Here is an 18,578-nt window from a genome sequence, read left to right as displayed (position 1 = left end):
TGGTGGTAGAGGGTACGCGGAGGGGTAGAGGTAGGCCCAAGAAGTATTGGGAGGAGGTGATTAGACAAGACTTGGATATGCTTCACTTTACCGAGGACATGACTCTAGATAGGAAGGAGTGGAGGTCTCGTATTAAGGTTGTAGGTTAGTAGGGCTAGCGTGTTGTCTTCCCTTGCAAGGGTATGGGTTGTTAGCATTTGGAGTAGACCTAGCCTTATGCTGTTTACTGCGTTTCACGCATCGCATTACTTTCTTGTTGTTACTGTCTCATTTGTTGATTATACGCTATCGTTTGTATTGGCTGTTATGTTTTATTTATATCTCTCCTGTCACTTAGATTTGTTGTTCTTGAGCTGAGGGTCTCCCGGAAACAGCCTCTCTACCTCCACGAGGTAGTGGTAAGGTCTGCGTACAATTTACCCTCCCCAGACCCCACCTAGTGGGATCTCACTGGGCATGTTGTTGTTGTTTTCTTTCAATTTTTAAACTTCATTCATTGTTTTTTCACTCTTTTTTTTCTACTGATTTTATTTTTTCCTTTAATTTTCTTTGCCTTTTTTTTTATTGGATTTCAAATTTAATTCCAAATGTCTTGTATTTAAGTTAATTCAGAAGAATATCGAAACAAGTGAAAAAAATCAAATAAAACATAAAAAAATTAGAACATTAAAATTAAAGGACCTTTTTTTTGAATTATTATTATTATTATTATTATAAAATATACGTATTTTTTAAAACAATTATAAGTTGAAAGATAAGAAGTTAGTAAAGATAATTTTTTTTTTAATCAAACTCCTTATGCAACTTTTCAAGATGTTTTTTTTTAATTCTTCGATCAATGCAGAACAAGTTGATTTCTCGCTTCATTCATTCATCGATTTGTATTCTAGGGAGAGCCTTTTCTTTTTAAAGTTAGTTGCATTGTTTCCTTTCTTGACTCGCTAAGGATTGAAAGCACTATAAGAATATTCATGAAGACGGTAAAACAAATAACAAGAAAAAATTAGGAAAAGTAAAAAAGACATCGAGAAGAATTTTGGAGAAGCCATCGGTGAACTTTTTTTTAGAGCAAATTAAAAAGAAAGAGGCTTTATTTATTTATTTATTTTAATCTTCTATATCACTTACTTCTTATAAAAGGAAAAACCTGTTTAAATAGATTATTTTTATAATTGTTTTACCTAATATAATATTTGAAGTATTCTAATAGGAAGATAATGAATTTTGATGGATTAACATATGTTAAAAATGGTAAAAAAATTGATTTTTATGATAAAAAAGAGAGTCATAAATTTTTTTATTCAATAAATTCGTAATCTTTTAGTTTTTCGACTTGTACAATAGAATGTCAAGAAATGAAGTCTTCTTTTATCTCTTGACCAATTAAATCAATAGCTTCCAATTTCCATCATTATGAGAACTAATGACTCGAAAAAAAAAATAAGAGGAAAAAAAAACAAGTGATTAACAAATTAAAGTCAATCTTCAATGGAAAAATCTAAAAAAAAATCACCATATTTTTGGAATTAAATAATCTAAGATTTATCTAATTTAAGGAATTTCTAGCACATTAATAACTACTCATTAATAAGGTCTTGAACCAATAATAACTACTCATTTATAAGGAATTTCTAACACATCACTATGTGTTAGATATTGTCGAATTTGTAAGTGAAATTGGCAAGTACTCTTAGTGCCCCGCTTGGATTGGCTTAAAAATCGGTCAAATCTACTTTAAAGTCAGTTTTTGACTTTTGGAAGTGTTTGACATATATAAAAAAATGACTTAAAATAAGTTACGGAGTGTTTGACAAGGTAAAAAATGACTTAAAATAAGTCAAAAATGACTTAAAATAAGCCAGAAATCAAAAGTAGGTCTTCCCCTACTTTTGATTTTTTGACTTAAAAGTCATTTCAGTTTGACTTTTTATTTTTGACTTAAAAGCTACTTTTTTAAGCCAATCCAAACGGGCTCTTAGTATTGGCTTAAAAAAGAATTTTTTTTACTATGCCTATTTTGCACTTATACTATTACTTGTGAACTCAACCGTGCTTCGCGCGGTATATAAGTAAAATTTTAAAATATTTTTTTTATAAATCAAATTGAAACAAATGAGAGTGCCTGTGGCCCTGATGGTTTGACAGGGCATTTCTTTCAGGTCTGTTGGGATATTGTTGGGGCTGATATTGTGGGTATTGTGCAAGCTTTCTTTCTGGGGAATACCCTTCCCAAATCCATTACTCACACTAATTTGGTATTATTGCCTAAGAAGGAGATTATTCAAACCTTCTCAGACGTAAGACCAATTAGTCTTAGTAATTTCATTAATAAGGTGATTTCTAAAACTATTCATGATAGATTGGAGGGTTTGCTACCAAGACTAGTGTTTGTGAATCAGTCTGATTTTGTGAAGTGTAGAAGCATTTCTGAAAATGTATTACTGGCTCAGGAAATTATTACAGATATAAGGAAGAGGGGAAAACCAACAAATATTGTGATAAAATTGGACATGACTAAGGCTTATGATAGGGTGAATTGGAGTTTCTTAGTGAAAGTGTTGGAACATATGGGCTTTAACACAATGTTGGTTGACATGATTTGGAGATTGATTGCCAACAACTGGTACTTTGTACTAATTAATGGGCAAACATATGTTTCTTTCACTCTACCATAGGGGTGAAGCAGGGGGATCTCTTATCCCCTGCATTATTTATCATCACAGCAGAGGTGCTCTCAAGAGCCTTAAACCAATTGTTCCTGAACACTGATTTTAGAGGATATGTGATGCCAAAGTGGAGTGAGAAGCTAAATCATCTCGTTTATGCAGATGATACCATCATATTTGCTACTGCAGATAGGAAATCAATTGCTCTTATCATGAATACCCTGAAAGATTATGAAAATCAATCAGGGCAGAAGGTCAATAAGGAAAAGAGTCACCTCTATATGTTCAGTAAGGCCAATAATGCTTTTATAAGAGAAATGGAGGAAGTTACTAATTTTGTGAGAGGTACTTTTCCAATAATCTATTTAGGGTGCCCTATCAACCATGCAAAGATGAAGAAATCACACTTTAATGAATTGATTAAAAAGATTCAGAATAAGTTGCAAGTCTGGAAAGGCAAGTAACATCTTTTGGTGGTAAAGTGGTATTGATCAAACATGTGTTGCAAAGTATTCCAATATATTTGCTATCGGTCCTAGTACCACCAAAATGTGTAATCAAGGACCTTCATAGGATCTTTGCAAGGTTCTTATGGAATTTCGAAGAAAATGGTAGGGCAAAGCACTGGATAGCCTGGGATGACACTTGTCTTTCTAAAGAGGAGGGGGGTCTTGGCTTTAGATCCCTCTTTGATGTGTCCAAAGCTATGTTTGCAAAGCTTTGGTGGAACTTTAGAACTAAAGGCTCTTTATGGTCTCACTTTATGTGGAACAAATACTGCAAGCGATATAGACCTCAACTGGTGGAATGGAGGGGAGGATCTCAAGTTTGGAAGATAATGTTAATGGCTAGAGATAGCTTTGATCAAGAAATATAGTGGGAACCTAGATGTGGTCATGCTAGCTTATGGTATGACAATTGGACACAACTTGGAGCCTCACATTACATCGTTATTGATGAGAATTTTGAAGAAGTTAATTGACTAAGAGTGGATGAACGGTGGGATAATAAATTGTTGACTGAACTTTTTGATTCAAGTATTCGTGATCATGTGAATCAAGTCATGGGTACAATTCAACAGACAGACGAAAAGGACAAACAATGGTGGATGCCTAGCAGCAAAGGAAAATTTTCTGTAGAGAGTGCTTTTGAAATTATCCGAAGCAGGAAGGATCCTCACAAGGATATAATGTTTATATGGGAGAAGTGTTTGCCTTTCAAGTTTTCCTTTTTGATGTGGAGGATATGGTTTCAAAGGATTTCAATTGGAAAAGTCCTGGTTAGAAGCAGGATAGTTGATCACATAGAGTGTTGTTGTTGTGACACTAATACTCCGGAATCATTTAACCATTTATTTGTACCATGTCCGGATGCTACATATCTCTGGAAGTTGTTTGCAGGGGCTATTGGAATGCAAGGTCCATTCATTCAGCTGAAACAAGCTATCTATAAGTGGTGGGAAGAAGATTGTGCAACTAAGTTGAAGCCTTTGTCTAGGGCAGTACCAAGTTTTATCATTTGGCAATTATGGAAAAGGAGAAATATAATTTTACATGGGGAAGCATGACCAAACAGACTATGGTACTGGAGATTAATAGAAATATACATCTGATGGCAAAATCAAGATATTCTTGGTTAGCAGAAATGCCTAATACTTGAATTTCTGGAAAACTACACACCACTAATAAACAATACAGTGGTAAGGTGGAAGTATCCTGAAGGGGAAAACTACAAATGCAACTCAGATGGGTCTAGCCTAGGTTCAAATGCTTTTTGCATCAGAAATGGTCAAGGAGAGTTGGTGTATGCTGAAGATTGCAAAACTGAGTTTTGTTCTATATTACAGGCTGAAGTAAAAGGATTTAAAGGGGGTCTACTGTATTTCCTAGGTCACAATCTCCTCCCTCTGACAATGGAAACTGATTCGGTAACCATTAAGAAGATTTTGGATGGAATTTAGGAGGTGCCTTGGATTATTTCTGTAGACATTAGAGAAATTATGGAGGCAATGGAGAACAAGGCTGTGACAGTAGTTCATACATTTCGAGAAGGGAACAGGCTCGCAGATTATTTAACTAACATAATTGTTAATCTTGCAGGTACATGTTCCATTCACTTTAATCATACTAATGATCTATCAATACAGGTAAAAATTATTCTGCAGTTGGATAAACAAGGAACACCAAGTATACGAATCAAGAAGGGTCAAAACAATCTGTTTAGACTACCAAATTAAGTTCAAGTAGTAAGCAAAAGGAACAGTCATGTTTAATTTCTTGTAGTTCAGAGGTACAGGTGTTGCCCCAATTTTTTTATAAAACGTTAGAAGGGTTACCTCGGTTAGTGAGCACGAGGAGGGTGCTAATCTCGAACATGACTCGAGGCAGTGGTATCAGCTTTATGGAGCTCAATCTGCACAAGGCATGTACAAGTTTAGCATCAGACTCAGTAGGATCATTTCAAGGAGTTTTTTGGTAGGAGAAAGGCCATACCTAAAGGCGTTGTGGTTGAATTCAAGTTAGGAGCTGAAGAAGTCTTCAATGGAGTTGATTTCATGGCAAGGTGAGACATGATAAATGCCAAATGAAATACACCTAAGCTCGTGAACTGTTGCTTCGTCGCCGTCTTTTTTGAGTAAGGCAAACCGGACATCTCACTGGATTCGCAAGGAGGAAGAAGGCGTGAGGTGCTAAGTGCTTCTCCAAAGACTGTTCATTTCCCAGATATTAACTGTTTGTTTGTCCTTTTTTGTTCTTATTTTGATTTTTGTTTTCATTGTTAAAAAAAAAAAAAGTTATGGAAAATGAAAAGTTTTTTTATCTTTTCATCTTCCATTTACTTAAATTTATATTAGTGTAATGTAAGTTTTTTGATCTTTTGAGCTTCCATTTACTTAAATGTATATTAATGTAATGAAAGTTTTAAAGAAACATGATTAATTGGGTAATGCATTTAAATACTTTCAGTTCTTTTGAAAATACAAATAAAATAGAAAAGAAAGATGAAAAATTCAAGAAAAAAGGAGATAAAAGATAAATAGGAATGCTGGCCATAAAAATGCAATTAATGCTATACACATGAAATATAATATAATAAAGCATATTGTATTTAGTATGAGAAAAAAATTTAAATATTTGAAATAATAGATAAATAGGAATCCTGGCTTCTAAGAGGTGCCACATCACCATTTTCACATTCACCTTTATATATATATATAGATGTTATCTGATTTTGCAAGTTGCGTGAGAACTAAATATGAAAAAACTTGTACCATTGAACTTGATAATTATTCACTAATTTTTAATTTGTAATTTATTTGATTTAGTTGTAAAATTAGTATTTAGAAAATATTTGTCTCTATTGATTTTAAAGGTATGCCATTAATTTTAACTTTTTGGTTTATTTGACTTCTTATTCTTATACATTAAAAAGACTAAACAAAATCATGAGAAAAATTACAATACATTTAAACAAAGTCAAAAGTACAGAAAAACATGATAACAATTAAATCTAAGATAAAAGTATTGCTATCTATACAACTAGCTAGAGTTTTCAAAGAGAAAACTACAATTATTTTATTTTAATAATACCCAACTTTTTTCACTAGAAATTTTTTGGTCCAAACTTTACTTTTCATCCGGTAATGTCTTCACATAATTGACAAAACTTGTCAACTTTTCATACTGCAAGAAAAGGCCAGATAAAGTCAATAATCAATTTACTAGAACATTTCATGAATGAACATTTGATGAAAATAAAATTAACCTCCGTTTTCAATTGATTAAATTTCTTATGCAACTTTTCAAGATGTTCTTTTAATTCTTTGATACATGCAGAATAAATTGGTTTCTCGCTCCACTCATTTATCGATTTGTATTCTAGGTAGAGCCTTTTCTTTTCGAAGTTAGTTTCATTGTTTCCTTTCTTCATCTCGCTAAGGACTGAAAGCACCATAAGAACGATTATGAAGACTGTTAAACAAATAGCAAGAAACAAGAGAAAATGTAAAAAGGACATCGACAAGAACTTTGGGGAAGCCATTGCTAAATTTTTTTAGAGCAAATTAATAAGAAAGAAGCTTTATTTATTTTAATTTTCTATGCCACTTACTTGAGGGAAACCTTTTTAAATAGATGTTTTTATAATTTCTTTTACCAAATATAATATTTGAAAATATTCTATTAGGAAGATAATGAATTTTGATGGATTAACATATGTTAGAAAATGGTAAAAAGTTAATTTTTATACTTAATTTAATGGGATGAGATTGAATTTGAATCTAACCTAAAGAGACTTGAATAATAGGTAAGTTAAATATTCTGGGATAAGATTGAATTTAAACTTCATTCATTTTTTTTAAAAAAATCAAACACCCGTGGTGAGCTTTATTAAACTTCATTCATTCTTTTTCTTTTCACTTTTTTTTTCCTCTTAATTTTATTTATTTCTTTTCTTTCTTTGTATTTCTTTTTATTTGATTTCAAATTTAATTCCAAATGTCTTGTATTTAAAATAAATTAACTTCGAACGAATAACAAAATAAGTGGAAAAAATAATCAAATAAAACATTAAAATAAAAGTACACTTTTTTAAATATTATTTTAAAATAAAACACACGTGTTTTTTTAAATAAAATTAAAAGTGGAAAGATAAGAAGTTAATAAAAGAGAAAGAAAAATAAAAAAGTTTATTATGAGGAGGAGAATAAATTAAAAAAAAAAAGAAGAGGAGGAGAATAAATATTTTACAAAGAAAGAAATAAAACACAATTAGATATATATAAGTTTTTATGTCAATAATCATGTGTACTAACTAATTGTAAACAGATCAAATAAAAAAAAAGACATATTCACTTGACTCTAAGAGAGCGTGCACATTCTATGTGCCACATCGGCATTTATGAAGTATTTATTCAGTTTTAATATAGTTTGGGGGAGAGGGTAATAAGACCCTAGTTAAGTCTATGTCGTTGAGATTTTGACCATAGTTTAGGGGGACGCCTTATCCAAATATTTTACTATCTCTTTCATATTTGAGATGACTAATATCCTTAGACTGCAGATCCGACCTTAGCATGAGCTTGTGATAGTGTTGCCCTAGTGGCCATACATCAATATTGTTGTACTTCATGTCATTTCGTTAAAATTAACTATTCTATAATGTGTTTTTAAATGATGTCAAAAGGGAGGAAAAATGAGCGGTAAGTTATACAATTGTCTTAATTATGTATGCTAAGATGATGCAACGTAATTTGAGGATTCAGTATTTGTCTCATCAAAAAGGGGGAAATTGATGGAAAATACAAGTTCAAATTTCAAGGAGTTTTGATGATAGACAAATATGTTGAAGAAATAGGTTCAACAACGAAGTAGAGTAAAAGAGAACTACATTCATGCAAGGAGATCAAGTGGACTAGTCAAATAGGCTTTTGTTCGAAGGTTATTATTGAGTTGTAATAATTTCTAGATTGAAGTGAGTAGTTGTGTTGGTGAGATTTGTAACAACAAGCAAGTTTGACTTCTTGAAGAGTAGTTAGAACAGTTATAACTAATTGCTGGGGTTGAGGTACTAACTCGATTATATAGTTGTAATCTGAAACCGCTCTTTGAAGTTAGTGAAGGTTGGTTACTATCTGTTGTGTTAAAATTTTCAAATAAAATGAAAGCCATGAATATGGTAAATTTTCAAATAGAGTAGTATTCAATCTGTATGATGTTCTTTACAATTGTGTACTCCGCCTCGTCTAAAGACTATTTTTGAGCTAGCATTTACAAAAAGAATGTTGGCCTTGACTCAACAAACAAGTAGCTGTTGGCTTCCACTTTCTTGGTGCAAAGAAGAAGTTGAAGAGCAACATGAAGGAATTGAGAAGAGCAACGCTTTGTGAAGATCTCCAGCAGCTACACCTCTCTTGATTAGTGAAATGATATAACTCATCAAGGCTGAATCACAGGGTAATGTAATAGGGCCACCACTTGGCAACCCAAACTCTTCTTCGGACATGCTTAAAAGTTGTCTAATGACCTCATTTTCAAGGTAAGCCAAGGGAACGACAAAATGGGCTTGATCAGTTGTATATACTACAAAACGGCCTTTTTCAACTATAGAGGATGAAGACGTACTGCAACTGTCTGCATCACTAGCATTTCTTGGAAATGATGAAATCCTCTTCCTCTGCATAGCTGCAAACTTCTGCCATTTCCTGGCCATCTTGATGAGTTTCTTAGCGCTGAGCATTGCCATTTGTTTTTTTGGAAGATTGAAAATGAGAAAAGTAGAAAAGAAATTTAGAGACCTTTGATGGTTGAACTGATAATGCTTGTCCTTGAGGATGAAAAGTCTCATGAAAGAGGGATTATTTAAATAAAATGGAGCTGAAGTTTTCTTCACTAACCACCGAAGGCAAAACCATGTGCCGATGTTTGTTGGCCAAGTTGGTATGGGACCTAAATTTGTGGATGAAAGCTAGGCCTATTAGCTAATAATATCAAGCTCATAAATGGTACTTCTCACCAATGCCAATAATTAGAAACCATTAAATGAACAATTGCTGGTGAGAAGCAAAACCATGTTCTTCTCCCTTCATTTTCATGTAGATAGGGGACACTTGACCATCATTTTGGCTAGTTGTGCTAGAAAAACCACTTCATTAAAGTCATCCTGTGGCTATCTGTTTTGGTCACTGTCAGTCCAGGCAAAGTCAACATGTATTGTTCTTCAACATATTTATGTTTGAATACTTTTGTGAGTAAGTAAAACTATATATTTATCCGCCTTTGTCTCTCACCAGTAGTCACCTATTTCTCTTGACCACCACTAAATATTTCGATATGAAACTTGTATATACAGTTATACACACACATACTGTATGTATTTGTGGTCCAATATTATACTTGAGCCAACCTTTATTACAAGACTTGTTAGCTAAAGATGACGAAGAGTTTGACTTCGATCATCCAATGGGTAGTCCCACAATACCTTGCAAAGAGGACGTGTTCATTGATCTCATGTCCTGCATGTGATCATGAATTTTATCATAGTGCAAATTCTTTTGCACCATGAAGTTTTGTATAGTAGTAGCACTTAGATATTAGAAAGAGGAGATCAGTTTACGAATGCAGAAGTTATTATGGTAATATTCTCTTAAACAATTTCGTTAATTCTTTTGGAATTTTTCTGCTGAACAGATTAATTAAGCACCTGCATTCAAGAAAGTGTCATTTAGTGGAATTAGTTGCTAATATAAGCTACTTTTGACTTATTTATTCTATTTTAGGAGATACAAATGTACATATATATGACTAAATTGCAAATTCTATCTTATCCAATCTATTTGAACTTCTTACTCTATGTAGTAACCTAATGCCAAAGATTTAGAGAACTTTTAATATGTTTCTACATTTGACATGAAGCTAGTCTGCAATGAGTTTAAATGGAGAAATATAGTAAGTGAGAATTTATATAGTTGATCCCACCTTATTTGGGACTTAGGTGTAGCTGTTATTGCAGTATTATTGGAGGTCATCGATCCCTAATGTGGGTGCATGTAGCGCAACAATACACATCTAATATGAGCCACCATATAATACGTGGACGTTTAGATGCACAAATCCATAGGTTCAACACAGTATGATGACTGTTGATGGATGATGGTAAGAAGGAATGAGTAAGACCATAGATCACACGAAGTGCTGAAAATATTAACAATCACTTGGAGACAATGAGGACTTAACTAGGAACATAAAACAAAGTTACACTTACCATTACAATTTACATCTGGTTTGTGTCAATTTTCCTTTTACAAGTTAAAGATTTATATGTCTGTGCTCCAAGATTGGATTGTTAGGACTTCTCATAACAAAATTAAAATTGAAATCCATGAATATGGTAAATTTTTCAAATAAAGTAGTATTCAATTTGTATGTTGTGCTTTACAATTGTGTAGTCTTCAGTGTCAGCCTCTCTAAAAAACTGTTTTTGAGCTAGCATGTACAAAAAGAATGTTGTCCTTGACTCAACAAACAGAAGCTGTCGGCTTCCACTTTCTTGGTGCAAAGAAGACGTTGAACAGCAGCATGAAGGAATCGAGAGGAGCACTGCTTTGTGAAGATCTCCAGCAGATACGCCTTTCTTGATAAGTGAAATGATGTATCTCATGAAGGTTGAATCACAGGGTAATGTAATAGGGCCACCACTTGGCAACCCCAACTCTTCTTCAGAAATGCTTAAAAAGTTGCTTAATGACTTCATTTTCAAGGTAAGCCAATGGAACGACGAAGCGGGCTTGATCAGCTGTATAGACTACAAAATGGCCTTTCTCAACTATAGAGGATGAAGATGTACTGCAACTGTCTGCATCACTGCTATTTCTTGGAAATGATGAAATCCTCTTCCTCTGCATAGCTGCAAACTTCTGCCATTTCCTGGCCATCTTGATGAGTTTCTTAGCGCAGAGCATTGCCATTATTTTTTTTGGAAGATTGAAAATAAGAAAGTAGAGAAGAAATTTAGAGATCTTTGATGGTTGAACTGATAATGCTTATCCTTGATGATGAAAAGGCTCATGAAAGAGGGATTATTTATATAAAATAGAGCTGAAGTTTTTGTCACTAACCGTAGGCAAAGCCATGTGCCGATGTCTATTGGCCGAGTTGGTATGGGGCCTAAAATTTGTGGATGATGCTAGTTTGATCAACAACAAATTAAGCCTATTTGGTATAATATCAGCTCATAGTTGGTACTCTCCAATGCAAATAATTTGAAACCATTAAATGAACAATTGCTGGTGAGAAGCAAAAACCATGTTGTTTTCCCTTCATTTTCATGTAGATAGGGGACACTTGACTATCATCTTGGCTAGTTGTGCTAGAAAAACCACTTCATTAAAGTCATCATGTGGCTATTTTTTTATGGTCTCTGTCACCCTATCTTTAAATCAGGTGGTCCAGGCGAAGTTATCATCTTTATCTATTCTTGTGGATTTTGTTCTAAGGGTGTCCTTTATGTAAATCATGAGTCTTGTTCTTCAACAAATTTGTAGTCTGAATACTTTAGAGAGTAAGCAAAGCCATGTAAAACTTCATATGGCATTGTCTCTTAGTATAGTGATCTATCATCTATTTCCCTTGACCACCACTAAATATTTTGATATGAAACTTGTCATAACAAACTTTCACTTGCGTGTTTCTAAAATCCTTCAGTCTTATTTTTATTTTTATAAGTAAGGGAGTGCTAGACCTTTGCTTACTATTCCTACTGAGTTAATGAACCTCTACTAATGAACAAGCGTGCAAAAAAAAAAGAACTAGAGAGAACTAAATATTCTAGGATCGGGTCAACACAATAACTTTTGCTCTCTTCTTGACTCGATTAGCTGTCAAGATAGCTGAGAATTGATCCTACTCAGGGACATGCAGTGCAATATCAAACTCCAAACTAGCATGTATCTATATACTCCATCAACTTTCTGTTCCCACTACTTCTTATTCAAAGTCCCAGTTTTATGTGATGAAGAAGTGTTTCCATTGGTCTCTGAGTTTGTTGAAAAATCCTCTTGTTTCGTTCAATCCAGATGTTGTATATAACTGTTGCAAAACTGGCTTTCAAGATGATACCTCTTGCTTGTTTACTCCTTGACTTCTTATCCACCCATTTCCACTCATCTTTCCATTGGAGTATGCCTCTGTGACATGTTTGCCATGCTAGTATTGATGTCCATAATGCTTTGGTATAGGGGCATTTAAATAGTAAATGATCCTCAATCTGCCTTGCATTTGTAGCCATAGTATAAATATATGTTTTGCTTCAGCACAACTATGACATACCAAGTTCTTCCATTCCACATTAGGAACCTCACCTCTTACAGTCAATAGTTCTTAACCAACCCTTCTTTTTTGAATTATTAATGTTTATTAATTAATTCATTATTATATTATGTCTTTCTTTCTGAAGGGCTTGTGGTTTATTACACCAAAGGGCAATTCGTTAAACGATATCTGTATAATGAATACCTCTTCTGAAGCCATACCGCGAATCTCTTGTCTTCTGGTAAAGGGTCGGAGAAGACCTCATTTCGTCATTCATATCTATTCGTCTTAGCCCTGCTTCGGCGATTCAATCTGACATTTCATTTCCCCCTTCATCATTTGATTTTTCGCGTCTAAGAGCTAATCTTGCAAAAGGAGTACAGTGCGATAACAAGCGATTTGTGATCAATAAAAAGTACCGCCTTTGAGATCAGAAATTTACATTCATGGATCAGTTTTTCAGTGTCTTCCCAAGTTTGCCAGAATTTCCTCATATGCAATATCTTTTTCACCATCCATGATGCTTGTGTTGGAACTTTTATAGTCCCAATAAGCTGACTTTTAATGTAGTATGTGTGAATATAATCCATGTTATCCGTAGTTTGTCCTTCTTCAAACTCAAGACCCAAAGTAGTTTGCATAAGGCTAGCTGCAGTATTCCATATCTTTAGATTCAACAGATTCATCCCACCGGCAACTTTAGGGAGACATACCTTCTTTCAAGATGCTAAGGCCTTCCTAGAAATGGACGGTTCTCTCTATTAGTTTCATAACCTTCTTTGGCAGTAAGAACATTTGGTCCCAATAAGCCTGTACACCAAATAAGACTGCTTTGATAAGTTGGATTCTCCCTGCATATAATAGCTAGGCTCTTAGCCATCCATGTGGTTATTTTAGCTGGATGGTAATTGCACTCAGGTTCTTGTTTCAGTGTACCCAAGCATCTGTTCAGATATTCCATCACTATGACAGAGATATAAGGGGATATAGGATCGACCTCTCTTAGATTTGATAGTTTCTGATAAGGCAACATTGATCAGAAAAGTATAGCTGACTGTTAACCATCATACTAGGAAATCCAATCTCCTTTTAACATTTTCTCAATGAAGTGCCACTCAATTGAATCATATGTTTTCTGTAGGTCCAGCTTTATCATACATCTAGGTGGGAATTTTTTTCTAGTGTATCATTTCACTATTTCATAGCGTAGGATAATGTTATCTGAAATAAACCTACCAGGAATAAAAGCTGATTGACTTTGGCCAATTACCCCATCTAAACGACCCTCGAATTCTACTTGATAAGATCTTAGAAATAACTTTGTACACTGTTGTGCAAAGGCCTAAAATCCCTTGCTATTCACAGCTTTAAGGAACCCTGTTATGCTGAAAGAATTCATGTACTGCCTTAATATGATGTTGATTATATCCCACATTTTCTTATAAAAAGTATGCATTAAATCCATCAATACCTGGTGCCTTTGTGTCATCAATGGTGAAGAATGCAATCCCGACCTTTTCTCTAGTGCTTGGCAAGCACATTGCCCTTTGTTGTTGTAGATTAATTCTGGAGCGCTGTCTCATGATAGATAAGGCTATACTAGGGACTTTGTCTGCTGCTGTACCCATCAAGCCTTTGTAAAAAGTGATTATCTCCTCTCTTTCTCTTTTACATGTCATACTATTCTACAATATTGACTTTTGGGTACACCTCTAGAAGTTGAAAACCTCCTCAAGACTCTATTATCTTGAATAAAGGGAGTCATTTTGATACCCATAGTAGATACTTTGTAACTTCAAATGATGACAAGAACAAAAGATTTTCTTTTGAGAAGTACACTGCAAGTGAAAGTTTGTTTGAACGTCCGTAGACTTGTGTTTTGCTTAAAATGATTTCAATGTATGTGTGTATGTATATACAAGTTTGGGGAATGTTTTATATACAAATTTAATGGTGATAGACAATGGCACATGAAGCTTCACATGGTTTTGCTTACTCTGTTATTATCAACTATTTCAAACAATAAATTTGTTTAAAAACAACATTAGGCCCCATATCAACATGGACAAGATGGAAATCTAAAGGTCACCTATCTACATGACAAAGAAAGAGAGGAACATGGTTTTGCTTCTTACCAGCAATTGTTCATTTAATGGTTTCAAATTATTGGCATTGAGAGAAGAAAGCAACAAACTTCTCATCTTTTATTTTCAAACTAGCTGCATTCACATATTTTAGGCCCCATATCAACATGGCCAACAGGCATAGGCACATGGCTTTGCCTTCGGTGGTTAGTCATGACAAAAATTTCAGGTCCAACCCAAGGCCTGTCTATATACTCCTTATATAAATAATCTACCATTCATGATCCTTTTTCATCATCAAGCACAAGCATTATCAATTTAGCCATCAAAGGTCTCTAAATTTCTCATTTATTTTCTTGTTTCCAGTCTTCCAAAAAAGAAATGGCAATGCTCAACGCTAAGAAACTCATCAAGATGGCCAGGAGATGGCAGAAGTTTGCCGCTATGCAGAGGAAGGGGATTTCATTTCCAAGAAATGGTAGTGATGCAGACAGTTGCAGTACATCTTCATCCTCTATAGTTGAGAAAGGCCATTTTGTAGTTTATACAGCTGACCAAGCCCGCTTTGTTGTTCCATTGGCTTACCTCGAAAATGAAGTCATTAGGCAGCTTTTAAGCATGTCCGAAGAAGAGTTTGGGTTGCCAAGTGGTGGCCCTATTACATTACCCTGTGATTCAGCCTTCATGAGTTACATCATTTCACTAATCAAGAGAGGTGTAACTGCTGGAGATCTTCACCAAGCACTACTCCTCTCGATTCCTTCAGGCTATTGTTCAACTTCTTCTTTGTACCAAGAAAGTGGAAGCCGACAGATTCTTGTTTGTTGAGTCAAGGCCAACATTCTTCTTGTAAATGTTAGATCAAATATAGTTTTTAGAGAGGCGTACATTGAAGAGTACACAGTTGTAAAGCACATCATACAAATTTAATACTACTTTATTTGAAAATTCACCATATTCATGGCTTTCATTTTTCAAATTGGTTATGATCTTAACAATCTAATGTTGGATCTTTTTACCTCCTTGATTGAAGAAATACTAGACGGTATGAAAGTTTGAAACAAAGGAGATCATTCAATCAACATTCAACTGTGTCTTAAACCCAAACTGTTTAGTCTCAATTATATGAATCAACTTTATGCATTATGTTCTTATCCTAATATAAGCTAATTTTGTGGCTTGCTTATTCCTTTAATCTATTTTGGAAGAAACAAATGAACATATGGCTAATCGCTTATTATAGCATCTTATCCCATTTATTTTGAACTTATTGTGAGAGGTTGTACTATGAAGTTGTTGCATATAGTGCAAATACAGAGGATAAAATGAGAGAAGGTCGTCTGAATCTAATCAAGCGTTATCCTAGTGTACCTTTAGGAGCACGGATCCGTAGGTATAATTATATGATGTTGGAAGATGATAAGAGGGAATGAGTTAAACCAATAACATATACATAGAGTGCTAATATTACAACCTCTTGGAGCCAATGCGGACTTAACTGAGAACATAAACCAATGGATGCTTAAGCATAACATCCGGCGTTGGTGAACTGTCTTTTGACTTAAAAGACGAACTTTTCATAACTGGAATGAATGAACCTGATTAGAGCATAATGCATAAAGGTGATTCATATAATTGAGACTAAACTGTTTGGGTTTGAGACAGCCGAATTAATGTTAATTGATTGATCTACTCGGTGTCAAATTTTCATATCATCTAGTCCTTCTTCTGTCAAGGAGGTGCCGAAATCCAACATTATATGTTTAGGACTTCTCATAACCAAATTGAAAAGTGAAAGCCATAACTCATGAATATGTTGAATTTTTAAAAGTAGTATTCAATTTGTATGATGTTCTATACAATTGTGTACTTTTAGATGTCTGCTTCTCTGAATACTATTTTTGAACTAGCATCTACAAAAATTATGTTGTCCTTGACTCAATAAACAAGAAGCTGTCGGCTTCCACTCTCTTGGTGCATAGAAGAAATGGAACAGCAGCATGAAGGAATCGAGAGGAGCACTGCTCTGTGAAGATCTCCAGCAGCTACACCTCTCTTGATTAGTGAAATAATGTAACTCATGAAGGCTGAATCACAGGGTAATGTAATAGGGCCACCACTTGGCAACCCAAACTCTTCTTCAGACATGCTTAAAAGTTGCCTAATGACCTCATTTTCGAGGTAAGCCAATGGAACGACGAGGCAGACTTGATCAGCTGTATAGATTACAAAATGGCCTTTTTGAACTATAGAGGATGAAGATGCACTGCAACTGTCTACATCACTAGCATTTCTTGGAAATGAAATCCTCTTCCTCTGCATAGCGGCAAACTTCTGCCATTTCCTAGCCATCTTGATGAGTTTCTTAGCGCTGAGCATTGCCATTTGTTTTTTTGGAAGATTGAAAATAAGAAAGTAGCAAGAAATTTAGAGACCTTTTATGGTTGAACTGATAATGCTTGTCCTTGAGGATGAAAAGGCTCATGAAAGAGGGATTATTTATACAAAATGGAGCTGAGGTTTTTGTCACTAACCACCAAAGGCAAAACCATGTGCCGATGTTTGTTGGCCAAGTTGTCATGGGGCATAAAATTTGTGGATGAAGCTAGGTATATTAGCTATATTATCATCTCATAAATGGTACTTCTCACCAATGCCAATAATTAGAAACCATTAAATGAACAATTGCTGGTGAGAAGCAAAACCATGTTCTTCTCCCTTCATTTTCTTGTAGATAGGGGACACTTGACTATCAGTTTGGCTAGTTGTGCTTGAAAAATCACTTCATTAAAGTCATCATGTGGCTATCTGTTTTGGTCTTTGTCGGTCCAGGCAAAGTCATCATATATTGTTCTTCAACATATTTATGTTTGAATACTTTAGTGAGTAAGTAAAACTATATATTTATCCGCCTTTGTCTCTCACCAGTAGTCACCTATTCGTCTTGACCACCACAAAATAATTCGATATGAAACTTGTATATACAGTTGTACACTCACACATACTGTATGTATTCGTGGTCCAATATTATACTTGAGCCAACCTTTATTACAAGACTTGTTAGCTAATGATGAAGAAGAGTTTGACTTCGATCATCCAATGGGTAGTCTCATTATACCTTGCAAAGAGGACGTGTTCGTTGATCTCATGTCCTGAATGTGATCATGAATTTTATCATAGTGCAAGTTCTTTTGCACCATGCATGAAGTTTTGTATAGTAGTAGCACTTAGATATTAGAAAGAGGAAATCAATTTATGAATGCAGAAGTTATTATGGTAATATTCTCTTAAACAATTCCGTTAATTCTTTTGGAATTTTTCTGCTGAACAGATTAGTTGCTAATATAAGCTACTTTTAACTTATTTATTCTATTTTAGGAGATACAAGTGTACATATATATGACTAAATTGCAAATTCTATCTTATCCAGTCTAGTTGAACTTCTTACTCTATGTAGTAACCTGATGCCAAAGATTTAGAGAACTTCTAATATGTTTCTACATTTGAAATGAAGCTATTCTACAATGAGTTTAAATGGAGAAATATAGTAAGTGAGAATTTATATAGTTGATCCCATGTTATTTGGGACTTAGGTGTAGTTGTTATTGTAGTATTATTGGAGGTCATTGATCCCTAATGTTGGTGCATGTAGCGCAATAATACATTATAATATGAGAAGTGATCATCTAATATGATTCACCATATAATATATGGACGTTTAGATGCACAAATCCATAGGTTCAACACAGTATGATGACTGTTGATGTCATGCCCCGAGCTACCCCCGAGACGTGGACACGGGACCTAGGACCACAAGTGATCCCAAGCTAACCCTGCTAGCATGATCATGAGCATACTTAAGATAATAAACTGATGCGGAAGCTAAATCATAAATAAAAATGAAAAGATGGGGAATACCCATATACTATAATTGAGATAAATGAAAACTGATGAGTTTAATACAAGGAAGATATTAACTCAATACTAAGCTGAATCTATCTATGTCTGAAATAAGCCTCTAA

At 34.3% G+C, this 18,578-nt stretch overlaps 3 protein-coding genes and 1 pseudogene across 3 annotated transcripts; 1 reads left to right on the top strand and 3 right to left on the bottom strand.

Moving 5' to 3' along the window:
* Nucleotides 1-8,355: 8,355 nt before the first annotated feature.
* LOC102593755 (auxin-responsive protein SAUR68-like) lies at nt 8,356-8,943 on the bottom strand. The gene has a single exon (XM_006362730.2). The coding sequence runs from the start codon at nt 8,907-8,909 to the stop codon at nt 8,460-8,462; it is 450 nt and encodes a 149-aa protein (XP_006362792.1). The 5' UTR covers nt 8,910-8,943; the 3' UTR covers nt 8,356-8,459.
* Nucleotides 8,944-10,562: 1,619 nt separating this feature from the next.
* Nucleotides 10,563-14,080, bottom strand: LOC102599666 (auxin-responsive protein SAUR68-like; annotated as a pseudogene).
* Nucleotides 14,081-14,159: 79 nt separating this feature from the next.
* On the top strand, nt 14,160-15,513 carry LOC102593428 (auxin-responsive protein SAUR68-like). Its single transcript, XM_015303172.1, has one exon. It carries the CDS (start codon nt 14,938-14,940, stop codon nt 15,382-15,384), a length of 447 nt encoding a protein of 148 aa, XP_015158658.1. The 5' UTR covers nt 14,160-14,937; the 3' UTR covers nt 15,385-15,513.
* Nucleotides 15,514-16,391: 878 nt separating this feature from the next.
* Nucleotides 16,392-17,005, bottom strand: LOC107057979 (auxin-responsive protein SAUR68-like). Its single transcript, XM_015303167.1, has one exon. The coding sequence runs from the start codon at nt 16,939-16,941 to the stop codon at nt 16,495-16,497; it is 447 nt and encodes a 148-aa protein (XP_015158653.1). The 5' UTR covers nt 16,942-17,005; the 3' UTR covers nt 16,392-16,494.
* Between the last annotated feature and the right edge of the window lie 1,573 nt (nt 17,006-18,578).

The sequence above is a fragment of the Solanum tuberosum genome, unplaced genomic scaffold, assembly GCF_000226075.1.
Source record: "Solanum tuberosum cultivar DM 1-3 516 R44 unplaced genomic scaffold, SolTub_3.0 scf00419, whole genome shotgun sequence".
Classification (NCBI taxonomy): domain Eukaryota; kingdom Viridiplantae; phylum Streptophyta; class Magnoliopsida; order Solanales; family Solanaceae; genus Solanum; species Solanum tuberosum.
This window is presented reverse-complemented; position numbering and strand designations above follow the sequence as displayed.

Coding starts and splice junctions, on each gene's coding strand:
- LOC102593755 (XM_006362730.2), bottom strand. CDS start 8,909: ATGGCAATGCTCAGCGCTAAGAAACTCATCAAGATGGCCAGGAAATGG.
- LOC102593428 (XM_015303172.1), top strand. CDS start 14,938: ATGGCAATGCTCAACGCTAAGAAACTCATCAAGATGGCCAGGAGATGG.
- LOC107057979 (XM_015303167.1), bottom strand. CDS start 16,941: ATGGCAATGCTCAGCGCTAAGAAACTCATCAAGATGGCTAGGAAATGG.